The following is a 24,917-nucleotide window of genomic DNA, read 5'->3' as shown; positions in this document are numbered from 1 at the left end:
TAATTTTTCCATATATTCTGACTATCAACATTTATGCCAGAAATAATATTACAAGAATTCTCAGCTAAGAGTATGTCATTTGAATTCAGTAGTCCCAATTGATATGTTGCAGAGCTATCAGAAAAAACGTTTCTCTCTAGCTTTACCTCTAATAGGTTCACTTTAATTAACTGATTCCACTAGCATTAGGCAATAATCCCAACTTGCTTAGTGGGTTAGATATTATTTTTTTCAACCACAACTTGTACCATCAGTCAGCTCACATATCTATGGGGAGGGTTTGGTGGGAGGGGGGCTTCCATATCTTCAGAACTTGGAAGCCTATAATGAGAGGCTGCACTTTGTGGTGAGAGAAATCAAAGATTTTCCTACAAATGAAAGGAGATTGGACATGGTCATCATTGCCAGCCATCAAGAACAATTTCCAGTGACACAATTCATATGATTTCTACATCCAACTTCTTTTTAAGTTAACTGGCACTAATCCAATATTCATCTATGTTCTAAATTCAGTGATGTCATCAATTTTTAGAGTACTTTAGTGGGCAATCCATGAAGAAATACATCATCTATGATGTCTGAACTATGTTGGTCACTGAGATTATGTTGAACTCTACGGGATTAAAGTGGAGAAGCTTGCAGGATTCCTCCACCCCTCAGAAAAAGTCTGATAATTTGAACAATTTTGTTCTTGCATGATTGACTATCCTGGAATGGTCAGATTCAAACCTGGAAAAGGTATTTTTCCAGGGTAGGGCATAGAACAATGTGAAAACCGTATGCGAGTACTGACCAGAGTTGACATTGAATTCAATCAACCAAGTTAGAAGATGGAAACAAGAAAATGCAAACCAGAAGCTTACACTTTTTAAAAAAAAACTGCCCAAGTCCATCACACACAGACTTATCACCAAACTTTGTGAACAGAAACAATCTGGAAGTACAAATTAACATGAATTCAAGTGACAAACTTCCAGGAGAAAAGGCACAGATGCAAAAAAAAAATCAAAGTGATACCAAGAATGGAGGAAGTTTGCGACGATTCTGGACCCTTATTAGCCCAGATTCTTAAAATTAACAGCTCCTTCATCATGACTTCTCACTCAATGTCAGTATATTCACTTTTATTTGCAAGTTGAATGAGTAAGAAAGTGATTTACTTCCAAAATTGGTAAATAAAAATTACCAACCTGTGTGCACCCTCTCAAAAACATGGCCTTCAGACCACTACATCCTCCCACTAGAGCCTCTATCCCATCCTTCGTCACCTGGTCACACCAGGAAATGTTTAAATGTTCAAGGTTTCGATTACCCTCACTGAAAGGCAAAGAAAATGCAGTTCAGTAAAGGTATAATTTAATTCATAAATTTAAAAAGTCAATAGAAGTCCCTAACTTCACCAAATTAGGAAAATAGACTTTGAATCAGACTTTGAACAGTCTAGCATCTTACTAAGTAATGGGATACTACCCTACTTACTGTATTTCTTTAAGTATTTGCATTTTTAGTTTGATAGCTTTGAATAAGTTCTGAAACAAGTCATTAACCGGAAATGACAATTCATTTCTTCTCTTTCTACAAATGTCTGACCTGATGAGTATTTCCAGCATTCATTTTTTTCAGACAACTGAATGTGTTATGGTCTCCTTACATATTTTACAGGTAACCACTTATGATGATCAAAGTTTCTTGACAGACTGGGGTTACACTAAGTTTCATTGTTCCAGAGAATAAAGAAAAAGACTTGTGAATGGAAATCTAAGGTGGAAATCTAAGGCGTTCAAAACGCAGAAGGTGGTACGAATATTTAATAATTAGTTTACTGAGTTCGACATGCTAACTGGGACAAAAGTTCCACACCACGCTCTTCCCTAAAACCAACACACTTTACTGTAGAAATTCGTATATTTTCATGGTCAGAATCTCATTGATTTAATTTTAATTATCCGCCCAGTTTAGAATTACAGATATAATGAGGAAAATTTATTCTTAACGCTGATGATAAGTGATTAAGAGCACAAGAGACTTAGCGCAACAAAACAAAGGAGCAGAAAACTTAAAATAAGCTAAGTTATTATGTACATTTTCTTCTCAACATAACAAGCAGTAATTCTATAGCAGACCTCATGCGCAGACATGGACAAAGATTATTTCAGGACAGTAAGCAAAACAAAAATAACAGAACAGATGGTCTAAGATGATTTTGAAATCTTAAAATTCTTTATTTTTATTCATGCACAGATTGGAAGCATCAATGACTAGGCCAACAGTTATTGCCAATCCTAGTTACCCTTGAAAAGGTGGTGGTAGGCTGCCTTCTTGAACTGCTGCAGTCATTTTGTTGTATGTAGGCCTACAATAGTATTAGGAGATTTCCAGGATTTTGGTCCAGTGATACTGAAGAAACAATGTTCTCTTTCTAATTCAGGATAGTGAGCGGCTTGGAGTGGAAATTTTAAGTGGTGGCATTCCTTGTACCTATTGCCTTTGGCCTTCTAAATAGTAACCATCATACGTTTGGAAGGGATTGTAAGGAGCCTTGGTGAATTTCTGCAGCTGATCTTAAAGCTAGTATACAGTGCTGCTGAGTCTCGGTGGTCAAGGAAATGATTGTCTATGGAAGTTGTGCCAGTCAATTAGGCTGCTTTGTCCTGGATGGTGTCAAGCTAGAGTTTCATTGGAGCTGCAGTCATCAGGCCAGTGCAGTGTATCCTAACACATTCCTGAATTGTACTTTATAGATGGTGGACAGGCTTTGTTTAGTCAGATAGTGAGCTACTGGCTGCCAGAATCCTAGCCTCTGACCTGCTCCTGTAGCCACAGTTATTTATACAGCTTATAGAGCAGGTATACTGAAGAAAGGGTTCCATAGATTAGGATCACAGTGGCTGTGGAAGCTAGTGCCAAAAATGTATTGTAAGACAAGGAGGAAGCCAATGTGCCAAGTCTAGAGGGTATGGCGATTTTTCTAGGTATAGAAGATCAGAGTGAGGGAGGATAGGGAAGAATCTGAAAGGAAGAATCTTAAAGTCAGTTCTCATGGAGCTAGGCAACAGCAGAATTTGGCAAAGTTGAGGTACTATGATATTTTACAATGGTTTTATCTTTTGAACAATGTTAAAAGAGGGAAAAGTTCAAACTCCAGTACTAATTCACAAAAAAAGACTTACTTTACTGATATAAAGAAAGATAAAAGATGTCAGATATACTTGTATGATCAGGATACAAAGGGGATGGAGCAATTCTCCCTTGCCCAGGTTAGAAGCAATTTGATATGCATGATTTAAGTACGAAATCAATTCCATTTACAGCAATCACCATTAAAATTCAAATTATGATTCTGTAGAATTTGCAATTAATGACTGAATTATGGGATAGAAAGCCCCATTTGTGCTGACAGTACAAAGTTAGATGGCATGTACAACAATGTGGTCATTTTCAGACAATATAGATTCATGGAGTTTGAGAGTAAATTCAAAATGAACACTATATTAACACAAAATGGAGTTCAGAAATCAGGAGATCTTTTCTTCCCTGTCAGTACACATGTAATTACACAAGGCCTTCAAATCTGACAAGACACAGGAGTGTGAACAAACTTTGAGATTTCACTGAGAAGACCTTAAAATGCAATAAATCTTTTGTGGTTTATGGCTGCCCTTATCCAAATAATTAAACAATCTGGTTTGCAGTATTGCCCTCAGACTTGTCTACTTCACTGCAGCCCAGTGTAACAGAACCATATCTATCATAATGATCTTGAAAGGGTGAAAGCTGACTCCATCGTTTGACAATGGCCAGATCTCAAAATTTGTAAGAACTTTTAAAAACAGATAACTTCATCACATGGAAAACTAGTTTTCTGATAAGAGGCATTTAATAAGTCATAACTTGCAGGAGGGAAAGGAGAGAGAGAAAACTCCAGACTGGCAAAAGATCTACTAGCTAGCAGAGAAGTCAGGTTAGCCTTCACCTATCTACTTAACTAAATCAACTTTTCACCATGAGAATTCGAATGCACCTTAGCAGGAGTGAAGCAAAAGAAACCTACGATTACAACCAGCAAATCAGAGTGAATTTGTTTCCCCACACCCTCAATCACTATTTGATTAAGTGCGCCAAAAAATAATCACTAGCCTACAAAGTTACAAGACTTCAAATCGGGAGAAGCAAGCACGACAGTAAAATATTTTGGACATTTAAGACCCAGGTGCACTTTTTCATTCTTGAGTGTATGTGGCTGTAAATGCATTTCAGGTATTAGGTAATAACCATATATTCTTTTAAACTCATGAGAAAACTTGGTATTAACAGTCACAGCAATTGGTGTTAAAACACAACTTCATTTGTAAAAACAGTCAAGCAGCAGAAAAGGGGAACTATTCTACCATTTCTCCCATCCACGTAACAGTGTAGATAAGAGAGCAACATTGAGATGTATTTAATTCAGTTTATCAATACAGGTGTTATGCCCCAAATGGGCTGCCTTAAATCATTATATTACTTCCCCTTAAAATTTTCTGTGCCAATTTGCCTTGACCATGCTATGTGACAATAAGTCTCATATCTGAGCCACTTCCCAAATAACACCACATTGGAATGGTTACTGACCACCCTAAATATAAAGGCCCTTATTCTTGGCCACCTGAAGTTGTTGGAAAGAATCAATAAGAATGGGCAACTGAACATCTTAAAATTTTGCAGATAATCAGAAAAGGCCAACATCAAAATGCATTAAAAAAAATCATGCTTGGAGAATTGGTCTGATTTTTTTTTTGAAGAGTTGATTATAGTAGTAGCAGAGAAGAATATTTATTAATGTTATGGACTGCCAGCAGGCATTTAGTTTAGTGCCTCAAAACAGAACGTTAGCTAAAGTTAAAAGCTCATGGAATTGAAGATAAGTTATTGACCTGGCTAGGAAACTGGCCGAGTAACAGGAGATTGACAGGAGGGATAATGGACAGATATTTTAATTGCCAGGATGTGACTGATGGCATTCTGCAAATACTTCTGTTGAGGCCTCAACTACTCACTATATTTATAAACAATGTGGATGATCAATGAAAAAGTCAAAAATCTAAGTTTGCCAATAACAAATTCGCCAATCAAGAGATGCATCAAGTAAATGGGGAAAACTATGGTAAATTGTTTTCAGTGTTGGTATCGACATGCACAGAAATTAATAAAAATTATTAACAGAATGTTGACATGTTAGTACAGGAGGTGGAAGTAGCACTTTAGCTATACAAAACCCTGGTTAGACAGCAGTGAACAGGCATGAGCATAACACTTTAAGTATATACTGGCCTTGAAGGGAGCAAAGCATAAATTCACCAGAATGATAATTCAGCACTTGAAATCCAGTTCAAGAACAATTATACACACTGTGGTTATACACCCTACAATTTAGAAGATCAGTGTGATTTGTTCAAAATTTTCAATATATTAAATGGAAGCAATTACCAAGAGAGAAGCAATTTTAGGATGACAGAGGTGAAAACTAAAAATCAGAACCTGGTCTTTTAGGAATGGAATTAGGAAACACTTCACATACAAGCAATGCAAATGGCAGTTCATGCTACATCAATTGATAAAATTAAAATTGAGATTTGTATATTATTTTATTCAGCAAACAGACATGGTGGGCTGAAGGGTCTGTTCCTATGCTGTTCTAGTCTATGTTTTGTGGTAATTAAACAAAATGGAAGCAAAGATGGGTACATAGAGTTATCTCACAGAACTGTCAAGATTTTGTTAAATGGAGGGTTCAAGCGCAAGGATTTAAATAGTCTTCCTGCTCCTAAGCAATGAATGAATTAACTGCACTTAATGTCACAAAAGCCTCAGAGCCCAATGTAACAAAATCGATTTTTAGAAGTTCCCTAATGTATAAAGACTAACCAATCTACTGACTTTTAGTAATTATGTAGCAATCTGAACATTCTCATCTCATCAGCCAACAATAGTCACATGATAGGTAACTGTTACATTTTATTCACAGGATTCCATGCCAAGGCCACAGGGAAAGGGAAAAAAAAAGGCTCAGAAAGTTTTACATTTATACAGTGATAACAGCTGACTCCCTCCCAGCCTTAATTCAACTTCGACATACTTGAACAGTTTCTCACTTCTTTCACCACATCCTGTTAATGTCCTCCATAAATTACCTTCCTCCCTATGAAAAATTCTCCACTGCCTCCTTGGCAGCGCAAATTCTTCTACTAGCTTTACCTATTCCACCGTGTTGCTGAAAGAACTTAGTTTCTACCTGACTGTGACAGCTTAATAGCATATAGTACATATAAAGTGTAGTCTATGCACAGTATATGCAGTAAAACATTACTTTTGTAAACCAAGCATGTGGAATGACAAACATAATTAAAATATATTTTATAGCTGAGTTTTATCACACAACACCAGGTATAGTCTGTAGATGAGAGTGGTACTGGAAAAGCACAGCAGGTCAGCATCCAAGGAGCAGGAAAACTGACGTTTCAGGCAAAAGCGAGATTTTCCTGCTCCTCAGATGCTGCCAGACCTGCTATGCTTTTCCAGTACCATTCTAATCTACACTCTGATTTCCAGCATCTGCAGTCCTCACTTTTGCCGACCAGGTATAGACTAACAGGTATTTGGAGATGCCGATGTTGGACTGGGGTGTACAAAGTTAAAAATCACAACACCAGGTTATAGTCCAACAGGTTGAATTGGAAGCACTAGTTTTCGAAGCAATGCTCCTTCATCATTCTCACTTTGCATAGCCATCCATACTAATGGAGAATAGCACATACGGAGGTTATTTCTTTAAATCATGATACAACTGAACAAACTTGTGCAAAGATCCATTAAGTATACTTGATAATACACACAGCTTTTAAAATTTCTGCCCATGAACTTGCATAAAATGCAAGCTAATAACGATACGCAGAGGGCAACAGAGCCTTGATGAATAATGGGGCAAACAGAAACTCAATGACATTAAAAACTTAGCAACAAACGGTGAATAACTAAGTGATGGCAAACCAAAGGGGTGAATTCAATGTCAAATCAGGTATGCAAAAGACAATTGAAAGTTAAATGCATATCTGATTGAGAGAGAACAAAGGAAAAAGAGATTAACAAGTTTACAAAGTTAACAGGGAAGGCTTGGCGTTAAGTATGTTTGTGGCTGTTCAAGAATTAAAACAGTCAGAGCTATTCAAATATTTCTTTTGCCAAACCATCTTGAATCTGAAGGTACTTTCGCACTGAGTAATTTCACCTAGCTATTGACGTACTGTTCTTCTGTCAATTGTCCTAAATGCAGCAATCTCATTGTAATCACAGAAAGATGTTCAGATCTTTCACACCTTTTCGCAACCTCAGGCTGTCATAACATGTTTCATAACCAATTAAGTGTGAATCTGAAATTTGTGTGTATACATGCTAGTGTGAATCAGTTAGTTTAGTTGGCTAGATGACTGGCTCGCAAAGCAGAGTGACACCAATAACACAGGCTCATTTCCTATACTGGCTGAAGACATTACGACAGTTCTGCCTTCTTGACCTTGTCTCTTCCCACAGGCATGGTGACACCCAGGTTAAACACACCAAAACATTGCTCAAAAGCTTGAGGTTAAGCCCTTTTGTCTTGTAATGATAAGTTGAAGATGAAAAACTTCAAGTCGTCCCCTTTTAGCAATGTTGTATTTGGTTCTATGTGGTTGTATTTTTATGCTATGAAGCAGACATCTGTGCATGGTTAATGTGAAGTAGAGACATGAGTACATAGGAGTTTGCTCTTCTAAACCTTGAACAGACCAAAAGGAATATATGACTTCAAACCTCCAATTCATAGTTTTTATTTTTTTAAAAATTGAGATGCAGCCATTATTTTCCTCTGCTGCAACACTACTCTATCAGCTCTAGCCTTCACCCAACTACTAAGGGGTTTTGCTGTTAGCACCTTTTGAACAGGTAACTCAAAGAAACGAAACATGGTCTGTCCCATCGATACCCGAAAGGATACTTGAAGAGGATTGGTTGACCGGCAGAAGGCAGTCAAGTGACTAGTGGAATTTCACGAGAGTCGTGTTCGGACAACTATTCACATTCTACATTAACCATCTGGACGAAGGATCTGAGGGCATTGTTGCTAAATTTGCTGATGACTTTGATGACAAAGATAAGAGGGGAGAGAGGTAGTGTCGAGGTGGTGGGATGCCTACAGAAGGACTTAGGCATACTAAGTCAATGGGTAGAGTGGCAAATGGAAAAAAATGTGATAAAATGTGAAATTTTACACTTTGGTAGGAATAATGTAGACTATTTTCTAAATCAGGAAAGGTTTCAGAAATCTGAAGCATGACGGGACTTGGCAGTTCTAGTTCAGGACTCTCTCAGGTTAACATGCAGATTCAGTTGGCAATTAGGAATGTTAGCATTCATTTTAAGAAGGCTAGAATACTAAAACAGAAATGTATTGCTGAGACTCTACATTGCTCTGGTCAGATCATATTTGAAATATTGTGAGCAGTTTTGAGTACCCATATCCAAGAAAGGATGTGCTGGCATGGAGGGGAACCAGAGGAGGTTTACAAAAATGATTCTACAGATGAAGGGCTTGTCATATGAAGACTCTAGATCTGTACTCTATGGAGTTTAGAATGATGAAGGGGAGATTTCAAATGAAACTTATGGAATATTAAGAGGCCTGGATAGGGTGGATGTGGAAATGACACTGCCACTAGGAGGAGAAACTAAGACTCAGGGCACAGCAGAGTAGGGGTCACCTTTCAATCAGAGATGAAGAGGAGTTTCTTCAGTTCAGAGCTCTTATCTCATGACTTAACCTTTGAGATGTACCTTGTCGACCTTGGAGGTTCAAATATGACATTTGCTGGTTCTCCTCTGTCCATTATGGCTGAGACTTCCTCAAAATACTCTAATGAATTAATCAGACACAAGTTCCCTTTCATGAAACCATGCTGATCCTGCTTGAGTAAATTATGACTTTCCCTATGTTCTGCTATTGCCTCCTCAACAATATAAGCTAATTGGCCTATGGCAACCCACTTTTTGCCTCTTGCCCTTTTTCAAAGGGAGGGTAACATTAGCAGTATTCCAATCCAAAAGAGACAAAGATATGTGAAATAGATGTAAACAGTAGCTGTGAAAAGGAAGAAACAGATCTACTCCGCTGAGAGCAAAGCCAACAAGACACTGGAGGGAGGGGGATGGATTTAAGATAAATGGCACAGAGATCGTACTCAAGTTTTGACATGCAATGTTGAATCCGAGCGGTTGCAAAGTGCTCAAGCAGAAATAAGACCTAGTTTCTTCAGCTTGCATTGACCGTCACTGGAACACGAACGCAGGGCCATGGACAGTAGTGCTAGCATGGGAGCAAGGGGTTTAGTGAAATGGCATGCAATTGAAAGGTCAGAGTCATTCCTATAGACAGGAGTGCAAAACGATCATCAGACTGTCTCCATTTAATCTCACCAACATAAGAGACTGCACTGTAGGCAGCACATTTGTTCGAGAATTTGCTTATACCCCGGGTTTGAATTTAACAACAGTCAGATTTAAGATCCTGATTGACTAGAGCACATGTTCAATCCTACCTATCACTATTATCACCTCAAAACAGCAATTCCAACCTGTATTACTTTCAGGTATACCTCTTCAATGTTTGCCATCTTTGCCAAGTTCCAGCCTGCAATACAGCCAAACTTAGCTCACTACATTTGTCTACACAAAACTTAACTGACTCAATTAAGCTGACTCAGTCCTTCAATGCACTGAATTCAAAATCCTTATCCTCTTGCAAATATTTAAGGCCTCATTCAAACCCAGCAGGGTTTTCTCAATTTCTTTACCACCACACCTTCCATTGCTATGTATTACAAAGCATTTAGTGATCTTTATTTTATGCACAGAGATCACTCCTGCTTTTCTGCATTGGTATCATTTTTTCTACCATTATAGGAGTACCAGAAGCTAAACATTGACCATACTCTTGACCATTGCTTCCAACTCTGATCAGTACCTCTGGGGATATTACTGCATTAAAACATGCAAAAGAAATTTAAGTGAACGTTTTTCACTTGACTCTTTTTTAAAGAGTGGGTGGCACGGTGGCACAGTGGTTAGCATTGCTGCCTCACAGCGCCCGAGACCCGGGTTCAATTCCTGACTCAGGCGACTGACTGTGTGGAGTTTGCACATTCTCCCCGTGTCTGCGTGGGTTTCCTCCGGGCGCTCCGGTTTCCTCCCACAGTCCAAAGATGTGTGGGTCAGGTGAATTGGCCAAGCTAAATTGCCTGTAGTGTTAGGTAAGGGGCAAATGTAGGGGTATGGGTGGGTTGCGCTTCGGGGGTCGGTGTGGGCTTGCTGGGCCGAAAGGCCTGTTTCCACACTGTAAGTAATCGAATCTAAAAAAATTCCAAAACTGAACACTAGGTGACAGTATGTACAGTAATTTTATTCAACCTCACTTCAGCTTTTCATTTTAAATGCTTCCAAGTAATGCCATGTGGAGCTGATATTCTCAGGCAGTTTTATTTTTGGATTTTCTCCCCGGCTGAATACATCAATATTCATATTTGACTTGTGGTCTCCCCTTCAAATACAACTTCCTTTAAATTATCTCAGTACCAGTAAAGGTCCTACCAGAGTTACAGTTCAAACTCAATTCCCGAAGGCAAGCAGGAGACTGCAATATACTGTCAACTTTAAATAAAAAGAGTAAACACAATAATTGCAAAAAAGAACCAAAACAATTACTAACAAATTGAAAGCTTATATTACTTCTGGAAATATTCTAATTGGACATTTTCCTAAATACTCAATAATACTTTCAAGATTACACCCCAAAAAGAGAGTGTTAAAATATGGACACCAGGGACAAAGACATTGCAGCAGGGGAAGGGGCAGAGGAGGAACATTTCCATGAGGCTTGCTGAAAAGAAAAAGAAAGCCGAATACAGGCTTAGAGCAAGGATTGTAAATTATACAATTCTACTTTGTTTCAGTTTGGCCAGAGGCAACCATACAATTTAATAGGGTTTATTAAAAGGACTCAGAAAAAGGATTCTCTGGGAAATGTGTGCCACAAAAGACTGTCATGGACCTAGTAAATGAGGTGCTGTAGAAGCATGCCATTGGGTGAGGACCATTTCTGGGAAACCCAGGAAGAATGGAGCTACTGTTACAGATGACAAAGTGCCAAAACCATGGAAAGAGAAAACTGAGATTAAATGGACTGAAGACAGAGTTGGAAAGACTTAGAGCCCACATTGTGGCACACTTATGCAGTGAGCGAGGGAAATGCTTGTAAGTAGTACTGGAGATAGGAAAATCATTGATTCCTCATCTCTAGCACTCTTTTAAGCTAATTTTCTTTTTCAGTTTTTATTCACTTCCTGTACATGATCTAAATCTAACTTTTCTTCACTTTGACTTTATAGCCCAAAATTTCCAAGGACAGTGGCAAAAAGTTGTAAGTCAATACAGCAGAATTGATCTACTGAAGAGGAGCTCATCATTCATTGCTAGCAATATGGCACAGTAAGTGATAGTATAGCCACCTAGTGGCTAGTCAAGAATACCTTGAAGTAGCCAATTAAGCGTTACTTTCCATTTATGTAGACATTTTGTCTGCCAACAAGATAGTCCCTCAAAGGCTTCCAAAGGTAGCCCTTAGTTACTGGCACTCTTAAGCCCACATGCTTCCCATCTGCAAGTATCATCCTTATGGTAGCAGCATTACCATGCTCCAGACCATAATTTTCCCAAATCCCTTAACAAGTTGGTAGGTGTCAGCACATTGACCCTCTTTAGTCATAGTGGTATATCTTCCAACTGAGCAAAAAAAAAATTAGTTGTGTGTCTTGGTGATCAATCTTAAATATGACTAGATGAAGAACCTTGCTATGCTTGCACTGTTTGCAGATGCCATAGATCTCTTGCAGAGAGCACCAAGCTGGATCAGATGTCTGATTTCAGCTACTCTTTGCTCAAAGATCTGCAGTTACTTGGGGCATTTTATCTCATGTTAGTTAAGGTAGACTTCAAATTTACTGCAATAATCACTTTCATTCTAATTATTTTTTGTTAGGCTCTCAAATGACGAATGCATATTTATTACACATTTTGTAAGATAATTATGGGGTAGATACCTCTTTAAACTGTTTATTAGGTAAATAAAGTTGTCTCTCAACAAATGGTAAGGGGAAAACCATTAACTTTCTCTAGGATATTTATCTCTTTCTTTCTTAACCAATTGTGATGAAGTCACCACTCAGAATTGACCTGCCGACTCTTTCAGCATCCACAGTACTTTCCTTCTCAGCTCCTTTTATTATGATGTTTGGACATTGCTTGAAATGTATTGCATGTATAGGTCTGTGTACAAGATTAGCATTATGCATATTTGTCAACTTACAGATATGGTCTTTTGAGAATAACATTAGTGGTCGGCCAGACTCAGAATTACTAAAAAGTAGACAGATTGTTGTGCAATGTGTTTAGATGTCAAAATGGCTGGCACTAATAATCATTCCTTACAAAATAAGAATGTTTGAATGACATTTTGAACAGTGCTTGAAAGTCAGCATGCAGCTCAAAAGCAAAAGAAAACTCATCCAAAACTTTGATCAACTGTCAAGATAAACAACTTTAAGATGACAATGAAAAGTGTGATTGGGAGATAGCATTTATATTCACAGAAAATAAAAACTGAAGCTTTGTTATGGAAGTCAAGAACTTCATAATAATAGCTACATAAACTCAGCTAGCTGCGAGCAATAAAGTAAACTATAAACAATTCCAGCTAATATTAATATAGGTTTGCAGTAGAGTATTTTTAAATGTATGCTGGCTATCAGGCCACAATTGAGTTAAGAATCTAAATTTTAATACTCATTTATATTTTAGCATAACATAATCAAAGGATGAAGCAGACCTTTATCAGCTAAGCTTTATAATCAGTTTTTGTTACAAGAGATTGTTAACCACATGATTAGAATAGTCTAAATTTAATAGTTGATGTCAAAGTTTTTCATTAATTTAGATGGAACATAAAATTGATGAGTCTGCAGACAATTGTTTACCACATCAAAATCAAAGGCCAACTATCGAACACTGAAAGAGGAGCTTGTGGACAATGATGATTAATGGGCACTTTAAATGCCAGCATTTAATTATGTAAAAGATATGCTCATTATGGTTTTAAAATTATGCAGATATGGAAAAACATTAAAATAAAGTATACTGCCATCATTTATCAGCTTCGTTAGTATTAAATAAAATGTTCAAACCTGTCAGCGGAGATCATAAAGGATGCAAAAAAAGTAATTTATTGTTCCAGGACTGAAAAAAAGACCAAACAAGCTCCTTCTGCTTTGTTTCAACTACTGGCATTTTCAAACTCCCTGACCAAAATAAGTTAGCACTTTTTACCAAATAGGACCAGTCACCACACTTAAGACTCGGGCATTGATTTGTGTTTAAATACAAAAACGTATCTTTTATTGAAGCAGAAATTTTTCGGCTTGCTGTCTACTTTTAGCTTATCCATGTGAAAGCCACACTGCAGTCCAGTGTTCAAATTTCAGGCCCAAGGAGCAAGCCCAGCCCATTTTAAGCTTCCAAAGGCCTGTCCTACAGCTCCTGACTGAGGTATAACCTGCCAACAGTAAATAACTATCTTGGCTATGAAGGATAAAGTAACAGTTCAACAGTGCTGCTACTCCCTTAGCTCGAGCAGTGGACTACCATGCAGCTCTTCATTACAAGAATTTTGCTCTCCTCCACCAGTTCTGACCTGCCATATCTATAATTCCTCAAGTGGGTCCCACTGTGGCAAGTAGTTGAATGGCACATCTGTATTTTGAGTCCTCGCTGGGTCACAATTCTGATCACAGCAAGTACTTGTCTCACTCTGTGCAGTTTTGCACAACATAAGCACACTTACAAAAAAATGTGGATGTTGAAGGCAAGGGCCAGCATTTGTTACCCATCCCTAACCATATAGCTGAGGTAAGACACCATCTTGAACTGCTGCATTGCATGTGGTGCAGTTACACCTAGTGTTATTAGGAAGGCAGCTTTGGGAATCTGATCCAGCAGCAGTGCAGTAATGACCATATATCTCCAAGACTCCTCTGTGGTTTGGAGGAGAACTTTAAAATGATGGTCTCCCATCCATGTTCTGCTCTGTCCTTCTGGGTGGTTGAGGTTGCAGGCTTGGAATGTGCTGTTGAAGAGGTGTTAATGCAATGCATATTGCATAGGGTACACACCATTTGCCCCTCTACTGACAAAAAATGGCAATGAATATCAAAGATGGCGGATAAGGTGCCAATCAAATGAGCTGCTTTATCCTTAGTGAACAATTAAAGCCAGTCTCCAGCCAATGAAGTTTTGCCCTTTCAGAAATAAAACATGGTCTCCATCTTTAAAGTGGGTGGTAACACCAATTGGAAACTAAATTTAAAAGCCTTGCTTTAAAAAATTAAAACACTTCAGCAAAGCCTTGAGTCAGTCAGAATAGGAAGCAAATAAAATTAAAAGGAAAAAAGATTTAATGAAAGGATAGTGTAAAAAGACAATCAAAACAGCTTTGTACAATAATTAGCTGCTTCTGATATTTGGATATTCATATTACTATAATGACAAAAACCTGAAGCTCATAATTTTAGCAATACTTGAAAGACAATTATTATCCTGGACCTGCTAGCAAAATGAATATTTAAAATGTAAATGAAACTGATGAAACAAAACATAGCAGTGCTTAAATAAATACAAGAATAATTAAAGAAGAAAGGCAAACATAATTACCTCAAAGCCTTCAAAGAATTGTTTGTAATCGATACACACGATGTGAGATCCAAGTTTTTCAGTTTAGTGCAGAATTTACTAAGACTGATGCATGTGCTGCCAAAAGAAAAATAAAACAGAAACTGTTGTTAACTTGTGAATAAAACACATCAGCCCAATTTAAACCCATTTTACTCACCTGTCATTAATTTTTGTACAACCATTGAGATTTAAATCTTCAATGTTCTTACAGTTCTGTGCAAAGGTCCTAAAGATAAAAACAGGTTGCAAAACAAAAATATTTAATTACAAAGTATTATGAAGATCACAAATTCTATTTAAGTGGGTATCCTGAAATTCTTTGAACAGCACAAGTGATTTCAAATAAACAATAAGTACTTAGTATTCTCAGTGTACAGGTAGATCGATTTTGAATACATAGATAGACCCACGGACATAACCTAAGAAATAGGATCAGGAGGCTGTATGGCCTGTTGAACCTGCTCTGCTCCTCAATATGGTAATCGTTGCTTTTGGGCCTCAACTCCACTTTCCCATCTACTTTCTATTTCACCCTGAGAAATCAAAGATCTATCTTTGCAAGGAGTCACATACAATTTTGAGCTGCAGATTCTGTCCACGCCTATCACATCAATACCCAGTCTTAAATTTATATACACCATTGTCATCTCATCCAATTATTGTTAATAAACATTGTAACCGAGATCCAATTGTTAATATGTAATTACCTACCCTAAGCACAGGATACATGTGCACTCTTCCACATCAGCAGACTCTTTACAAGTTTTATGTTGGAGAATTAAATATCACCATCCTCCTTCCTTTAAAGCCTGAACTGATTCATATATGCAACCACATTTTTACTTTTAATAACATTCACATCATCTCTAAATGTTTTTATTGAGATTTACATGCAAAAAGATGAGGTTCGCATGGTTAAACATATGAAGTTTATAAAAGGTGTTTAGGAAGTATAGATAATGCAGCACCATTGCAAACACAAAACAGCATTCACTACTTTAACCAGGACAATCTCAATATTCTGCACAGGAAAGCGGCCAGACAGTTATGTGTCAGGCCTCATTGCATGAATTAAATAGTCAATGCTTGGCCGTTTAAATTATGGGCAACTAGTGAATACTAATGCAGACAGCTAACTGTTTTATTGAAATGTAGAAAATCTGAGCTTGAATTTATCTGACAGACCGATTGTTCTTAACAGACTTATCAAAACTGCCTATTATGATATGCATGTAATTATTGAAGCCTCAGGAAAACTGCAGCCATACACACTCATCGTAGATCTTTAATGCTAATAGCTCCTTTTGGGCAAGGAAGAAAGGAACCAAAAAGTATCCGCGATAAAATGAAAGTCAGAATGTCCTAGTTCAAGTATCATTCAAATATGTATGCATAATGTTGTCCTGAAGTGGATGGTGGTATTTTAGTAAAGAACAAAGCACTTCTGCCTCACAGCGCCAGAGACCCGAGTTCATTTCCCGCCTCAGGCAACTCTGTATGGAGTTTGCACATTCTCCCCGTGTCTGCGTGGGTTTCCTCCGGGTGCTCTGGTTTCCTCCCACAATCCAAAAATGTGCAGGTTAGGTGAATTGGCCTGGCTAAATTGCCTGTAGTGTTAGGTGAAAGGGTGAATGTAGGGGAACGGGTCTGGGTGGGTTGCGCTTCGGCTGGCCGGTGTGGACTTGTTGGGCTGAAGGGCCTGTTTCCACACTAAGTAATCTAAAACAAAAAAAAACACATTATCAAGACCTTTAAAGCAACATAAGTTCACGTGGGCATAAAAGAACTGTTATTGTCCAAAGAAAAAAAAAGTTTCTTCAAGTGTCTGGCCAGCAGTGCCAAAGGATTTATTTGTCGTCATGTCTGAGATTTTAGTGTTTTTAATTTGATGGCTTCGTTTATCTATCTCGGCTGTGAACTTCCTTGGAATGTTTGAGATGTTATGAAATGCTAGCTTAGTTTGTTTTCTGTTTTAGCTTCACTACCACAAAGTTGGCTGTTGGATGGGAACTTCCACCAACAGAATAGCTATGAAGAAAGGCCTCGACAATTGATAAATGCTATTTTAATGATCCTGACTGAAATGTTCCTCATTCAAAATTATCCATATCCAATCTTTCAATGATCCACTTAAAGGAAAATAATTTAATTTATATAGTATCACATTAATACTACTGAAAATAAAGTTGATATTAATTCCAGGATCATAAACTCCTGTTGTCTTAAACATTGCCATAAAGATATTAGCAGGTGGACACAGCCGTGTCTCACACTGTGAACTAAGCAGAGGCATTTCAAAAATTTCCAACTTCAAATTTTATCCAAGGGAACCAATGTTCTGGCCAAAAGACCTGAAATTTAGAAATATTACACATGACACAAAATACCAAGGTTCATCAATTCCCCAGAGGGACACATCTTCTAGAAATTTGCATCCTACTAACAAAATACTGCACCTCGGTTACTTGTACTGCAAGAACATTGTTCACTAAATCTTGCTGTACATCATGTGTCTTAAGTTTTCTTTTTAAGGAAAAGTGCATTTTAGATGGCTTGGAACTAAATTGAACTTTTTGCCTGGCTTGAAAACTTTGAAAAGATATGTTGCGCCTAGAGAGCCACCCAGTCTGCCATGGATTTTAAAATTATCATTTGGTAAATACAGTGCAATTTGGCTGTTGCAAGAATATGTCTTATTTCATACAACTCTTTGGTATAGCTTTTAATACGATCAAAGGAAACCTTGAGGATATGGCCTTTCATTTGTCTCCATAGGAATTTAAGGGATTTGATGCTCAAAGTTTTGACATCTTTGCATTGAACTAATATAGTAATCAGTTGAATTGGTGAGAGACCTAGATTACTTCAGATGATTGTCTTCTTTCTCTTCAAAATAATCAAAAGCAAGCTTTGCCTTATCTCAGTCTCATTAAGAGAAGACAATAGGAGAAGACTCTAAACACAGAGGATCATTTTGGACACTTGAACTTTGGTTTTCGGCCTCTGTGATGCTAACAACCAAAGAAGCACAAGATAATATGATAAATTTTTTGGCAGAAAGTGTCAGTGCTCAGAATCTGAAACTGGCAGCACTTGGATAGGCAAGTAACCTTCCTTTCAAAGTAAATCCACAGTCCCATCCCTAAAATATATGAAGGGCCAGATAACCAGGGACAAATAGGAATATTTCTGAAGGACAACAATCTAAAAATAGGATCAAATCCTCAAAAGACAGGCATCCAACATCTCGAAGGTGGAAATGATGGATCTCTCTTGGATTTAAAAATGTGTCAAAGCATATACTATCTCAGGTCAAGCAAAATTATTCCAATTATTTAAGACTGAGATGAAAGGCTTAACTTGAGTGAAGTTTGAACACATCCATTGGACTGTGATCTTTTTAAAATAGAAGGGAAATTAGTGAGGTGGATTCAGAGGGGTTTGTCCATGCAGAAAAAGACAATAATGAGGGGATGCATTTTAGCCTCACTTTTGAAATGGAGGAGGAAGAGGAATTCGCTCTCATAAGGGATAATTAGTCCACAGAATTTCTTTTCCACCCCCAAGAAATTGTGGAGGTTGGGTTACTGACGTTATTCAAAACTGAATGAAATCAATTAACAAGAGAGCCAAATGTTATGAGGACAAGTGGGAAACTGAGTTTTAGACTGGATAGTCGAACAGATCTGTACTTCACTATGAGGCAAGTTGACTGCCCACAGTGTCTAACTGCTGGGTCAAGTTGTAGATTTCTACAAAGTAGAGGAAAACAACATGCTGATCTAGTTAGAAGTAGCTTTTGAACTGAACAAGAAAGAGTGCGCACTTTGTTAACAATATTTTAATGGTGTTACAGTAACTGTGAGGAGGACATGAACGTTAGATCTTACTTGATATCAAAAGCAATTCTGACCATAAGTCTGTATAACTTCACAGTTGATGGTGTTCAAGGTACTCTGCTGTATTAGCACTTTCAGATCCAAATTCAACAGTGATTGCAACCAGATCAGCCATAATTAGAGAATGGTAGAACAGGCTCAAAAGGGTCAAACAGACTACTCCTGTTCCAAAGCCCAATGTAAGTTATACAAAAATTGTGCTGGTTCCAACCAGCTAAGCTTTCAGATTGCTTTGGTACAGGAAATCTTGAACAATTATCAGTTAATGCAACAAGAATGAAGAGACTGAAGAATTTCAAACCAACTGTAAATTGGTCATCTATTTATGGTTAAAAGTTGGCTCAAATAACCTACCTTTAAGTCTCCCAAGGAACCTCCAGGTGATAATGTAACCATTAAAACATCATTTCAGGTACAAATCCATCAGACTCGGGACAAAGTTGAGCCAGTTATAGTTAGGAAAAAATAAGCTTGAAGAATAACTGTTAAATTATTCTAAGCATAAATGTATGAGGGCAGGTTGATATTACAAAAGAAGCAAAGTAATCAACAGGAACAGTTTATCAAATCTAAAGGAGCAAAAACGAATAGGAAAGTGCATCTGCAAATAGTTTAATACACACTGAAGGATTAACTACTACTCAGATCAATGTGGCTCAAAAGAACATAGTATAACTCTCCTTGCTGGTAGTGCTTTCCTTTTTTCTTTAGATTATATTGTTTGAAAACAAGGATGACAAAAAGTTTTGATAAGGGAGTGCAGAACATCCAGTGTGAGCCCAAAGAGAGGGAGAAAGCACCGAACAACTAAAACCTACATATTGCCACATATTTACTTTATTATATACTGTATTAACAAATGCAGCACTGCAGATAAAGAGGTAAATTGGCCTAATTTGTTTCCTAACTTTAGTCATTCATAGAGTCATAAAGATGTACAGCATGGAAAGAAACCCTTCGTTCCAACCAGTCCATGTCGACCAGATATCCCAACCTAATCAGCCTATCAAGTCTTTTGTAACTCAATCATAATTGATATGTTTCTCAATTGATTAATGGGTGAATAAAAATAAATTTGATAATCTAAGAACAGAAAACTTCAATAATTCAAAAATCAGATTTCTCAGGACCTCAGTGCATAATAATTTAACAGTTATTTTTCAAGCATATTTTTTCCTTATATAACTGGCTCAATATTTGCTTAAGAGAAAAATTCTTATGCGCTGGCTAAGAAAATAAGATCCCAATATGTCTACAGTACATAAATGGAGCTCAAGCTGGTCCACTTAAATATGAATACACCTCTAAGATTCCTGATGCCATCTGATATTCTTACATATGAAAGATGATGCATAAATATAACTTATTTCAGGAAAAATAAAGCCCACATTTCAGACCAAAAATAAATTTCTCACAACCCAATATCCCAAATCAGTGAGAATCAACTTGCATAGGGACTGGTGCAATAGGAAATGGCCTAGAAGAAAAGCAAACATTTGATTCCAGCAAGAAATTAAACAATCCTTCCAAACTAACTTACACACAGTGTGGTATGCAAATCAAAAAAAAAGATTTATAGAGTCCAAAACATATGACAACTTAATTCAGGAAAGCAGCAGCACTAAACAAAGTGTTTATTAAGAACTGCAGGTCAACAACTTGTCAGGAATTGATAACTGATAATATTTTCAAATGCAAAATCAAATATCACCATTGAATTTGGAGAAGTAGACAAAAGGAAGAAAAATCAGATTTCAAAAAAAAAAGACAGCCATAACTTTTCAGTTTACATTAACGATGGAAATTTTACTCTTATTCCAATTATTAAATCAGAATAAGGAAAGAAGCACTCAGAGCAGCAAGCATTGCAATCAAATATTATGACATTCTAATTATTATTTAAGATGTATTATGTAACACTTGTTTGACATGCAATGATTCATATTTAAGAACTTCTGGTGCTTTATACCAATGGCCACGTTTTTTAAAAAAAAAACTTACTTAAGTGAAGCATCACCAATGCTAAGACACCCCCGTAGGCTAAGTTGACGTAGGAATCCTCCACATCGTTTGGAAATATTTTCCACTACACGACCCTATGTTCAGAGGTAGAGAAGTGAGTACTGCCGACGTCAAATATATTTGCATGGTAGTTCAGTAATCAGTAAATCAACGGATAGGAAATAAAATAAAAACAATAAAACATAACATGTTGGAACTACTTGTTCCTGCAAATTTAACAATTCAGGTCAATGATCCTTTTTAGGTCTGCTGAGTATTTCTATATTTTTTGTTTTATTTCTGACTTCCAAAATCCATAATATTCTACTAGTGAATAAGTTGCAAGTTTGAAATTTGACCCAGTGTAGGTCTGGATTCCAATGAGCGAATAATAATTACATATTTGCAGATTGGATTATGCACAACCCAATTAACCAAACTCGCATTCTGTCTAAAGATATAGGCTTTGCCATATTTAACCTGGTTATAAAAGATCTAAGAAGGAAAATCTATCATAGATCTTGAAGCAGGATCCTTATAAAGTAAAAGGGACTGTGCACACTTTTTGTAACATTCTTAAGAGACTCCCAAGAGCATCCAAACAAATCCAAATTCCCTCAAAGTTAAACTTCACTGAAGAGTTTCTCATTAAAACTGCAGTTATAGAATGCAGTGCATTTATCTACAAGCTAAGTCTGGAATGGAATTTTTGCTCATGTTACAGATTTAGCCCAACTGATGTATGTTGTGTTGCAGGCTTTATCTGAGCCTCCTGGAACTTTAATTCACCTCGCTCCCTCAGTAAATCCCATTATTGTTTTTAACCTTTATGTATTTATCCAGCTTCCATGAAATGATTCCATATGAACACTGCTGCATGCAAATTGGCTGCAGTGCTTCCTGCACTATAATATTAGTCATTCTAAAAGTACTTAACTTGCTGTCAGTTGTTAGTACATTCCAAATATTCGAGCTCAACGTTCTATCCATTCACTCTTGAAATCCTTATTCCATTTATTAGAAAACATCATATTTATAACCACCAGCTTTGTACATCACACTCCTTCCCACAAGTAGATGATCAACTCTTAAGTCTATCTTCCTCAGCCCCTTCAACATTTTATGGATTTCTATGAGGTACTTTACATTTGAGTTTATCAAGAAAACTTTGACAAAGACATGGTAAACAAGTTGTCCAGTACCCTCCAAGATAGGTAGATAATTAAGAGGTACAAGTGATCCTGAAAGTATTAAAAGCTGGTAAGTTACCACAACCAGATAGGATGTCTTTCATCTGACTGATTAAAAGGTGAAAAATACAGAATCAGGTGGGCAGCATGGAAACAGACCCTTCAGTCCAACTCTTCCATGCGGTGCAGATATATCAACTTAATCTAGCCCCACTTGTAGCACCTGGCCCATATCCCTCCAAACCCTTCTATTCATACACCAATACAGATGCCTTTTAAATGTTGCAATTGTACCAGCCTCCACCAATACTTCTGGACGCTCATTCCATAAAATTCAAGATCAGAATATTTTTTTGTCTCTGAGCCAATGCTTAACAGTCGCACACTAGAGTTTGCTTTTTTTTTTGTCCCCCACACTACCGCCTAACTGCGGGAGTGCTTATTTTTTTTCCCCAGCACCCATGGTGTGTGTGTGCAGGTGTGGGACACAGTGAAAGACACAAAGTGTACAAATCTTTATTCAATTTCCACCACCAGGAAGATAGGAAACACCCAAGTGGCCTGTGACAAGCAGTGCCCTTCACATCAAAGGGCAATGCTGTGTGATCAAAACAGTGAAGGGGAGGACAGGGACTAAATCAAAATAGAATTGGAGGGGGAAATGATGCACTCCACTCCCTGCGGCACCCACCTCTCCCTGAACAACTCCAGGGTGTTGGTGGACACTGCGTGCTCCTTCTCCAAGGACACCCGGGCTCTAACATAACTGTGGAAGAGGGGCAGGCAGCTGGCCCTCACGACCCCCTCCACAGCCCGCTGCCTGGACCTGTTTATGGCCAGTTCGGCCAGGCCCAGGAGCAGACCCACAAGGAGGTCTTCAGACCTGCCCTCCCTCCTCCGTACCGGGTGCCCGAAGATCAGGAGCATGGGACTCAAGTGCAACCAAAAGCAGAGGAGAAGGTTTTTGAAAAAAAATCAAAGAGGGAGTGCAAACGCCCACACCCAATATACACATGGTCCATGGACTCCACAGCACCACAGAACAAGCAGTTGGGCTGGGAGTCCATGAACCACCGCAATCTGCGGTCGCAGGGGACTGCTGCATGCAGCACCCTCCACCCCAGATCCCCGAGAGAAAGGGGGTGGACTCCCACATAGAGGGCCCTCCACTGGGGATCCCCACTGCCCGGTGGCAAATGGGCACGCCAAGGCGTGTCCGGACGGTGGATGAGGGAGAAGAGGTGGACGGTGTGCAGCAGCAGTCAATACAGGGCCCGCCTTTTCACCCCCGAAAGGAAACAAAATTAAAATTTCGAAGGTGACTCAGGTTGTGGGGCACAGGCTCCCGCGGGAAGTACGGGACCTTAGGGCCAATGTGAAATTCCATCTGGGCTGGGGGGAGCGCAGACGGGATCCCACTGCACACCTGAGCATCCTCCAACTGGTGCACTACGTCGGGTCCGAGCACCGCCGTTTTAAGGTGTCGGATGGTGGTGGCCACGTACCGGCCGTCTACTGCTGCCCTGCTCGCTATGTCTTGCGGCAACGTCCAGCCCAGGCCCCTGGCACCCAACACGTCCCCGACCCTGGTCGCCCTCGCCACCACAGCCCTCCCCTCCGACAGCCACTCGAACCCGCGAGCACAGAGGTGCGGATTCCTGAGCAACGGCTCCCTGACAACAGCCGCTACTTCCGCCGGAGGGTAGGCGCGGCGCGATTCGACCTTGTTCCATACAGTGATCAGGTCCAAGAGTTTGCTTTTAGAGGAGATGACCAATTATTAGGCCATCACCAAGTATGTTGTCCAATTACAGAGAGCAAATGATGTACAAAGGAGATCTAACTGGAGAGGTCAAAGAGAGAGCTGAAGTCTAGTCTTACCAAGAGAGGGGAGTACTGCTGAAGCAAATGGATGGCAGAGTGCCATAAGGCAGAAACACCAAATGGTTTAAGTGGATGGCAAAATCTCAAGGCCTCAATAGTCAAGGTTTTCAGTGTGCTGAGGAAACATCTGCAGATCAATGCATTTTGCTGTGAATCAATGCTCAAAATACAAAAAGGGCAGAAGCAAGCTCAACCATGAAATCTCCAAGTCACCACTGAGAAACAAACACTGGAGTGACTAATCTCAGATAAGTCAACCTTGTAATGAAAATGGATGGAAAGGATGAGTAATTACTTTTCCAATCTCTGTCTCCTTCATTCCCATGTTATCTATTCTTCAACTGTATTTTGGGGAAATTTGCAGTACATAAATTGGGTTGCCATGTTTGCTGACATTACAAGCTCTGGTGGCAAATAAACAGTGAGAAACATTTAAAGAAACAATAGTGGGTGGCACGGTGGCACAGTGGTTAGCACTGCTGCCTCACAGCGCCTGAGACCCGGGTTCATTTCCCGCCTCAGGCGACTGACTGTGTGGAGTTTGCACGTTCTCCCCGTGTCTGCGTGGGTTTCCTCCGGGTGCTCCGGTTTCCTCCCACAGTCCAAAGATGTGCGGGTCAGGTGAATTGGCCATGTTAAATTGCCCGTAGTGTTAGGTAAGGGGTAAATGTAAGGGTATCGGTGGGTTGCGCTTCGGCGGGTCGGTGTGGACTTGTTGGGCCGAAGGGCCTGTTTCCACACTAAGTAATCTAATCTAATCTAAGTAATCTAATCCAATAATGTTTATCAGTGGAATGTATTTTTGTCGAACAAGATTAGCAAGATCTATCCTGGCTTACTAAGAAAGTCAAATACAGGATTAGGCATTAGGTTAAAACAAAGAACTAACAACATTACAAAGAACATCAATAAGTATTAGAAGTGGAATTTTTTTTTGAAATTAGCAAATTACCAAACAGTAATAAAACTGGAGGAAAAAGGTAGACAGAGCAAACTTTGAGAGATTTTAAAGTAAGTATTTAAAAAGAGGAGACTACTTGGCTCCTTAGGCATACAGACAACAGAAATGAGCATGGGGAATGATAAAATAACAGAC

General features: G+C 38.6%; 1 protein-coding gene across 1 annotated transcript in view; it reads right to left on the bottom strand.

The window, feature by feature from the left end:
* Positions 1-24,917, bottom strand: part of fbxl2 (F-box and leucine-rich repeat protein 2) — a 182,195-nt gene that overhangs the window by 77,786 nt on the left and 79,492 nt on the right. Inside the window, exons 5-8 of the mRNA XM_060824199.1 lie at positions 20,748-20,842; positions 15,005-15,073; positions 14,827-14,922; positions 1,191-1,317 (exon numbers count right to left, since the gene is read on the bottom strand). Coding sequence (XP_060680182.1) covers positions 1,191-1,317; positions 14,827-14,922; positions 15,005-15,073; positions 20,748-20,842 — 387 coding nt within the window. The remainder of the gene's footprint in view (positions 1-1,190; positions 1,318-14,826; positions 14,923-15,004; positions 15,074-20,747; positions 20,843-24,917) is intronic.

The sequence above is a fragment of the Hemiscyllium ocellatum genome, chromosome 4 (assembly GCF_020745735.1).
Source record: "Hemiscyllium ocellatum isolate sHemOce1 chromosome 4, sHemOce1.pat.X.cur, whole genome shotgun sequence".
Taxonomy (NCBI): Eukaryota; Metazoa; Chordata; class Chondrichthyes; order Orectolobiformes; family Hemiscylliidae; genus Hemiscyllium; species Hemiscyllium ocellatum.
Note: the sequence above shows the minus strand (reverse complement) of the source record. Positions and strands in the feature narration are given on the sequence as shown.